Source organism: Apaloderma vittatum, unplaced genomic scaffold (assembly GCF_000703405.1).
Source record: "Apaloderma vittatum isolate BGI_N311 unplaced genomic scaffold, ASM70340v1 scaffold21093, whole genome shotgun sequence".
NCBI lineage: Eukaryota > Metazoa > Chordata > Aves > Trogoniformes > Trogonidae > Apaloderma > Apaloderma vittatum.
In genome coordinates this window covers 1,726-10,921 of record NW_009706708.1, presented here as the reverse complement: position 1 = coordinate 10,921, position 9,196 = coordinate 1,726, and the positions used below count along the sequence as shown (strand labels likewise).

General features: G+C 40.4%; 1 protein-coding gene across 1 annotated transcript; it reads right to left on the bottom strand.

Moving 5' to 3' along the window:
• Positions 1–566: 566 nt before the first annotated feature.
• On the bottom strand, positions 567–8,183 carry LOC104271284 (gamma-aminobutyric acid receptor subunit rho-2-like; the record flags this gene model as incomplete). The annotated part of the gene is made up of 5 exons (XM_009865904.1): positions 567–875; positions 3,788–3,984; positions 5,836–5,988; positions 6,446–6,610; positions 8,101–8,183. Coding segments are annotated over 5 exons (907 nt in total), but the record flags the coding sequence as incomplete, so codon positions are not given.
• Positions 8,184–9,196: the final 1,013 nt, after the last annotated feature.

Genomic DNA, 9,196 nt, shown 5'->3' with positions numbered 1-9,196 from the left:
GAGAAAGCAGAATTTGGACCCTAAAAATAGGTCTTCTTCACAAACCTGTGGGAAGGAATGTGATGTTCATATGCCAAAGAAAAATAAAACTATTTGCTCAAAAGCAGAGATTCTGAAAAGGAAGGGCCTTATTCAGTTCCCTTACAGGAGATGCACTGTCCAGACCTCCCTTTGCAAGTTGCATTTGTCTAATCCCTGCCAGCCTATGTGAGCACTGTCTCTGATTGTCCATTGCACAGCAAGCACCACTACCGTGGCCAGCCTCACATGAACATACAGCACCTTTTGGGTGGATGAGGGAACATGTTTTCAAGTATGAGAAATGGCATGTGTCATAAAGCAAATGGGAGCTGCGTTGTGGGTTGGAAAGCAACCAGCACAGCAGGTTCCTCCATCATGCCTATGCGTGGAGTTGCCTCCTGGTGGATGTGACCTCCCCTTTACCCTCCCAAGAAGCAATAAAATAATCCGTTTTCTAGCTTCGCATCCAGATTAGACTGAGAAAGAACCAACAAAAGAGAGTTTTTTAAATGTCTTCTGCTTCAGTCACTGCTGTGCCAGCACACTTAGCTAAAGACAGACCAATATATCAAATTAAAAAATATATATGTGCCTGGAAATATTAATCGTGAGTATTTATCAATTGTGTGACTGTTCTGGATGATGCGTGAGCCCACATGGCCCCTCGAGCCTCTCTTCCTTGATGAATTAGATTCATTGCTCATAGTTAAGTGCACAACCATCTTTTCTTGTTTTTCTTCCTCTGGGACCATCTGGTTTCTTGTATATCCTGCCAGGCTGTTGGCATCAGATTCACTGTAGTTTCCGTCCAGCATCACAGTTTTTGAATTAGGTATTCCACACGTACATGGAAACTAGGAATATAAATGAGAAATATAGTTGAATACTGCAAGAACATATTAACAACAGAAATGATGTCTTTCTATTAACAGACAGTTTGTGAACAATTGAGCTGGAAATTTTAGTTGAGATACTGTAAGTTTGTCTTGGAACAAAACTAAAAAATCACTTTTTTGTTCCTTGTGTTTCAGAAGGAAGTAGTTTAGCTACACTGCTTCGGCAAACAGCTTCAGAAAACATTAGAAAAATGCTTTAGTAGACATAAAAACTAAGGAAAATGTTTTCTTAGCTAGCTCTGCTCAGTCTTGCTGTCTTGCAATTCCTTATTTTGCAGTCTTTATGTTCACAAATATTCAAAGACAAGATGCAATTTTATCTGTGGAAATGGCTTATCCAGTACATGTTACGGAAAAATAAGGGCCAACTTCTGGTTTCACAGATACAAATGTTTTCTTTGTAATCTGATTTTAAACTGAGGAGAGGACCAGTTAAAAGCCTAATGTAAAATCCCAGCTCTGTTGAAATTAATGTCAAAGCTTGCATTGACTTCAGCAACACAAGCATGCATCCCACAAGCCTGATAAAACCAATGAATTTCACAGGTAGAATTTTGAATAGCAAATACTGTCCTCTACTCATTAAAATCTGCAGGTTTTCTGTTCCAGTAATATGGATTGTATATTTATATGCAATGAAAATGGACTCTAAAACCTCCTTTCTGCTAGATGTTCCTGCCTCTGACTCTCCACAGACTGCTTTCCTTACCCAGCAATGGTTTGCCCCCAATTCCCTTCATCAGCTTTGATGTGTGGTGTGGATTTTCCAAGGACTTGTTTTCAAGGATAAGTTCAGCCAAAATAATTAAGTATATATACACAGAAATGTATATATCCTCAATATATATATATACCTGAATATGCAATATTCGGAATGTCAGTGGAAAACTCTGCACTCAAATCTTTTTCCTCAAATTAGTTAACCAACAAATCACATGGCTTACTGAAAATCTGAAAATCAACTTAAGAATTGTTTTCTGTGTTCTAGTGATAACCAAATGATTTGGTATCAGCAGACTTTGTGCGGAAAAACATGACAAGTTTGTAGCCCCTTTGTTCTACTTGTTAGACCCAGCACTCCAGGAATTTTTTGGAGCCATCCCTGGATACAGCTGAAGATCATTTGGATTCTAAGGTGTATTTTATACTAAGCAGGTAAAAAACAAGCCAAAAAACAAACAAACAAAAAACCTAGAGGGAAGAATTAAATCAGGTTCTTTATCTTCAGTTGATGACAGGTCCAGGAGATAGTGGGTTGGTGGGAGGGAAAGCGGTTTATGACAATAAGCTAATCGCTGCAGGACCCATCAGAAAAAGGAATTCTGCAGATTTACTCCTAGCCCCCAGGTCAAATTACAGTTCCCATGGCTTGATGTACACATGATGACAGTCAGCCCTATGGACAAGGGACTTTATCATCCTAGAAACCCACAGCGTCTTAAATTACACTCATCTTCACGTAGGCATGTACATGTAGAAGTATGCTACATAATTTCACCCTGCAGCAATCCTAGTCTATGTCTAATAATAAATTAAACACCGCTAAAGAGCCTCCCTGGGCACAGGAACTCAGCTGGCAACACGATTTAGAGTGTCAGAAATGTCTCCAGTCTGAATTTTGTCCAGGCCAGCAAGCACCAAAAAGTTCCCATGGACAGTTTGGGAATAAGCACAGGCCGCGAACCATTTGCCACAGGCAGACACAGCAACCACTCCAATTCTGAGAGAAAGAACGTTTAGTTTCAGATACTCCACTCATCAGCCTTGGTCTCTGGCACGTTTAATTTCTGTTGTTGAGAAGGCTTTGGAGAGAGGTAACATTTTGTCCCAGGAGTCTGTTGAATCAATTTCAATTGCTTTTTCACTTGTAAATAATTAAATTTTTTTATGAGATATCAACTAGGAAAGGTACTGGGCTGATGGGTGGTCTATTCTGTACTTCAAGGAAGTCACAGGAAGCAGTGCAAGTGGAAGAGCAGGATGCGAAGCCAACAGAGTAGTTCAGAGAGGGAAATGTCATGGCCAAATCAAATGAAAGATGATGTCTGCATTGGCATTTCTGAAAGGCTGATACAATTTTCTCCCAGAGTAAAAATGTGGGGAGCTCCTAATGGGAAGAAAGCAGCTGTACAACATAATGATGTTCTGGGTGCGTGAGGACTGAAAAAATCTGGTTCCAAGCCTCAGTGTTCAAAAGATGATGATGTTTTGTTTAACTACAAAGAGGAAGGGCTCACAGGTCTGTAGGAGAATTCAAGTTGAAAAGGACCTCGGGAGGTCTCTAGTCCTATCGCCTGCTTACAGCAGGGCCAGGCTGCTCAGGGCTCTATCTGGTGAGGTCTTGAAAAACTTCAAGGATGAAGGGTAGGACCTCTGACAACACGTTAAAAAGTACAAGCATAAATTTAGTTGACTGTTGTTTGTGTTTGTTAATGGGGAACAACTCCACTATTATATCTGTTGAATCCAGTTTCCAGAGTAAAGCTGACTGTAGAGGGAGGAAATTAATTTGCTCTAAATAACACCTTTAGCTTAAAAACAAGCAATTGTGGCAGCTGCAGTGAAGTGTCAGATTGGATGATTTCCCCTCGTCATTCCCACACAGTTTCAGGTTGCATTCTTCCTCAGTTCAGCTCACGCTCTCCTCTTCTCTGATGTTTCTGTGAAGACCCATGTGACAAACTCCTGTTTTTCTGGTGTTAGCAATTCAGCCTGAGGTGCAGCTGTCTAAACAGACCCAATTACCCACACATGGATGTCAGTGTTTTCCCATTTATAGACACAAATCAGTCAATATAAAGACCGGATCAGCCGTGAGAGTAAAAAAAAAAAAGGAATAAGTGGGTTAACAAAACAAAAGTTTTTCTCACCTTGTCCCGCAGTTTCCTCTCCTTCCGCTCTTGCACCGTAGTCAGGTAATTCACTGCTGCATATTCCAGCACTGAGAGGAAGACAAACACAAAACTGACCCACAGGTAAATGTCTACTGCTTTGATGTAGGACACGCGAGGCATGGAGGCGTTCACCCCAGTGATGATCGTGGACATGGTCAGCACGGTGGTTATCCCTGAAAAGAGCCAAGAGAAATAAATGTTATTGACTGATACAGTCTGTAAGGCTTTTGTCTGAAGAAAATCGAAAATTATGTTCTACATGATGCTCTAAAAGATCTTAGATATGAAATAAATATCTCTCCTGTCAATGTAGAACTGTTCTCCTGTGTGCATGATGGGTTTTGTTTTGAGGAGGAATAACAGGAGGTTGAGGAGGTTTTGCTAGGAACAACATTTAATTCCCTCCTGAATCTCCAGCATTTTAGCATAGTGCTTAGATTCAGGTCTGGTAAGACCAGTGGTGACGAGGAGTCCTCTTTCCCAGCTGTATCAGTCTGTGTTCCAGGCACTGCCAGAAGGTAACCTGGTATTGACTTTTGGTCACAGCTAAAGAGGATTTGAATTAAACCACTGATATTAAAAGGGATGTGTAATAATGATAAAACGTTTTGTATGAAACTACGCAAAAGAAAAGTATGATGCTTTTACCACTAGGAATATTTGTCTACAGTTCAAGCTGTGGGAGTCAAAAAGTTTTGCACAGCAATCATTGTATTATGTATATAGATACATCTATGCATTCTTAAACATATATGAATGTATTTATGTTTATATATATGGGTGTGTGTGAATGTGTATGTGTACACACATGTGTATGTGTATATATATTTAGACAGATATAGATAAAATCCTGCAAAATAATGTATAGCTTGGATGGTCATGGAGAGAAAAATATTTACAAGTTTCTAAAGCCACTTAAATAGAGCAAACAGAGCCAAAAAACATTCACAGTTGCTTCAGCCATTTCAAAACAGTCTCCAATTTAAACACAGCTACTGTTTTTCACTTTTCATCAAGATCTAATTTCTTTTAAATAATATCCACCAAATACATTTCTTTCAGTGGAGCAGACTCTTGACTGACTGTTCTTATATTTTTGCTGCAGATTCTAAGTGAGACAAACTCATGGGCTGGAGCACTGGTTTTACATTTTTAATATTGGAAGCCTCACATATCAACATTCATTCACATACCAACTTCTTTGCTTTCCCACTTTCTCAAATGAGAGACCTCCCTACCCCAGAAACTTTGGACCCTCAGTGCAAGTCACCCTTGGGAAAGGAGAAACCCAACCTCCACCTCATCTCAGGGCTGGTGGCCCCTCACCCTCTGTACCCTTTGCTGCCCCACTCTCATCCAAGGCCTGATGTTACAGACATCCCTGAGAGTTCCCAGGAGCACACTGGAAGGAGGGACAACTAAGTCCCCAGGTGCTGTTAAGAACAGATCCCTTGATGCCTTTCTTCCAACTTGGTGAAGATGTGCCACCTTGTCACCCTCCAAGCAGCCTCCAGGCCGAAGACCATCGGCCACAGCATCAATGCCAGGTGGTTAGGAAGACACATGCCTGGGCTGTGACACCCATTGTGACAGCTGGGACACGGCAGGATCTTGCTCATGAAATGTATTCATGAAAATTGTAACAGAAGCTTTTAACTCCCTTTGGGTGCCTAAACTCTTGGGAAACTCTACCCTCACCGATAGCAGTGTGTGTCTCAGAACTGCAGGACTGGACAACAGAGAAAAATCTTGATTCATTGGCTCATGAATACCGAAATCTCTCTTCCCTCCCCAACTTCATTTTTAAAACCACAGCCCTTTCTGTCCTGAGCTAAGTATAGATCAGGAGGACTTGATGAAGGACTTAAGACTAACTGCAAATTTTACATTATATAAATCATCATATAAAACAAATATTTCTTGCCCAGTATCTTCAACCATCCGAATGAATGGGTCCCTTCCATGCCAAAATTTTCACATTCAAAGCTTTTCACACAGTCATGTTTTGTTGCAGTTGTTCTCACCCAAAGAGACTCTAGCAGGAACTGCTCGGTGATCAATCCAAAAGGACACCCAGGACAACATGACCATAAGGGTAGCAGGGAAGTAGGTTTGGAGCAAGAAGAAGAAGATGTGTCGGCGTAAAGTGAAGTTTATATAGAGGCGATTGTACCAGCCTTTGAGAGAGGAGGAAAGGAAGAATTGATGAGAACAGCCTGGACAGCAGGCACACACAGAGAGAAGATATTTCTTTTGATCTTTTCTTTGTAAGAGTCATGAAAACAGAAAGTGATCTTTTAAAACATGTGTTGCCCAGGCCATGGAGACATTGTCTTAATGGTGGTTTCAGTGACACATAATCCCAAGAGGTCTCTCACAAGTAGTTAATATAGCATTATATAAATCAGGGGGGCAGTTAGCTCAGTGGTTTGAGCAGCAGTGCTGACAATAATGACAACACTGAGGTCGCAGGTTCGATTCCCGCTCGGTCCCTATGTGTTGCCTGCTCTTGTCGAGATGTGGCGTCCCTGCCCAAAACAGGGAGGTTGGATTAAATGATCTCTGAGGTCCCTTCCAGCCTAGGCCATTCTATGATTAAGTTTACAATAGCATTAAATCAGAAAAGGCCAATACCTGTGCTACTGTAGAAAGCCAGTCTTGATGTAGTGTGGAATTTTTGTATCAAAAACTGAGACAAAGATATCTTTTCATCTGTTTTCAGGGATTCATTTCCATTTTTCCAATACAGCATCAGATCTTCATCAGTGTAAGCATAAGAAGAAACATGATGTGATGTGACTTAATTTGGAGGTGAAAAAAGTTAATAGATCCAGTCAGAATTAACAAACACAAAATCATCTTTGGTATGAAGTAATGCCACAAAAGTATTTGCTAATAACAGAGAGTTAAAAAGATCTTGACATATGATATACCATGACAACAACAATCAAAAACAATCCATCTCATCTGGATTCAGGGAAACCTATCCTCTTTTTACTCCACACAGATGAAATAACAACTACAATGGTACTTTCCTGAGCATCGCATACCAAAAATCATAGACCAGGTATTGCTAACTACTAAGAATAACTCAGGAAATAGCCATGGGAAAAACATCTGAATTTAGAGGAAGGAGGAAACACAAATACCTTGAACTGTCTTAGAATGGTAAAAACAAAAAGTCAAGCAAAAGAAATATTTGAAGACTGTAAATGAAAAAAAGAATTAGTGTACTAGGGAGCAGCAATGGAGAATGAAAAAATGTTTATCAAGATGATTGGAGTGGAGCACATGGCACGAGACATCAGGCTGGGGGAGCTGGGTTTGTTGAGCTGGAAGAAGAGCAGCCAGTGGTGGGGTCCCGCTGCTGCCCTGATGTGGGTCATAGAGAAGATGGTGGCAGACGTCTCACACTTTTCTCCAAGATGCAGAGCAAAAGGACAAGAGGCAAGGGATGCAAGTTGAAGCAAAGGATTTTTTTCCTAGCAGATAAAGGGAACCTTTTCCAGGGTAAGAGCTGTCATTTGAACAGGTGGCACAGCTTCCATTACCTTGGAGATGTTCAAAACCCGACTGGACCATGATCAACCCCACTATAAATCTCTCTCTGCTCTGAGCAGGGTACTGGAGCAGCTGGCCTCAAGACGAACATAAATTACCTCGTGATTCTGTTGTTTATAGGGGAAAATTTCAGTTAAATAGCTGGGACAACTTCAAAAGAACTAGATGCTAGTCTTGCCATACCCTGGACAAAGTTTATAGAACAGCCATGAAAATCTTAGTGTTCATATCACTTCCTCTGCAAAACAACTCCTTCCCAGTGAAGCTGACCCCAGCCCACAGTGTTTGCAGGACCAGGATTATATGATACATAAATAAAACTGGTGACGAAATTTAGAGAAAAATCAATAATTATTGTAACCAACTTTTTTATTGTAACACTTTAAAGGACCATCTTCCTGTCAGAAGCAATAAACAGAGCAGAACTCCCCCAGATTTCTCATCAGCAAGCTGCTCAGAAAGGGTATATATTTAAAATTTCTGTTGGTGATTGTTTTGAAAGTGATGTCTACTAAAATTCACACAAGGATGCTTTCCTTGTAAATTGCCCTGTCTTGCAGCATAAGGGCTAGATATACAACACAGTTAAGTCAATAGAAAGACTCTCAGTAACTCTGATGAACTATTCTTTCAGGCTCTAAAATAGACAGTATTCTGAAATGTGTCCAATCTATGCTTACACAGCCAACCACGGAGCACATCTAGCTAGAAACACAGACGAAACGTACAGCTTTCCAGCTCCAGAGAACAGGTCTGAGAGTCCAGGGGGAAATGGCTGAAGTCCATGTTGCACATTGCTGTCACTGTGATCCTAGAAGTTGAAAATGAGAAATGTTTTTTTCTATGAGAAGCAATGAACGGAGAACACTACCACGGGTAAGTCATTCTGCACCTTTAAAGCCAGCAATTATGTTAACATAGAATCCTCAGGAAAAGGCCTACCAATTCTCCAAGTCCAAGCAAGATGGATTATACAAAGAAACTCCAAAGGAAGCTGTAATTTCAATATCTATCAAGGAACTAAAACACTATCTTGAACATTGCAGTAATACTAAAATCAGTATTGATACTTCCACTGCAGTTTATATCCAACTCCTACACTGCAGCAACATAAAATAAGTTCACCACTCACATTCAAACTTTCACTTATATCTAGTTTGATGGAAGTTTTCTCATTTTCTCTATTACTCAGTTCCCTCCATAGACATCTGTCAGATTTTAAGGCTGGATCATATACTAAACTTTGACAGATGCTTTCTGTGACCCCCCTCCAATACCCTCCCTGGGAACGATAACAGGGAAAATGGAGAAAGAGACTTTGAGGTTGAAAAGAAACTTGAACCAGTTTAAAGAAAAAGAAAAATAATACTAATAGTAACAATGACCCAAACCTGAAGAATAAGACCATCCTTATTGCAAGCCACAAAATTCCCCAGGTATACATATTATTAAGGCAAAATTAGTTTCTTTCAGTCCTTGATCAAATTCTTTTAATCTGGGGTGTGTATTTCTGGGGCAGGGGATGTAAAATGGGTGCATCTCTTTTTCAACAAGTGAGCTTTGCCTCTGTTAAGTTCATGTCTTAGTTAAAGAGATGGAGCAATCACAGCTCCAGCTTTTAAATTAGTCCAGTTGTGCACAACATTACACAGTAAGTTTTCTGGTGTGTCAGTGAACTTTCTCTTGTGGACAGATTTGCAGTGGAGTTCTCGGTTTAGTAGGGGCGAATCAGCTGTGAGTCATCGTTTCAGAGGCCAACTTTTGTTGGCTGCGACCATATTCTAGGTTCAATGCAAATGTTGATAAAGGACTTTTCTTCTGTTC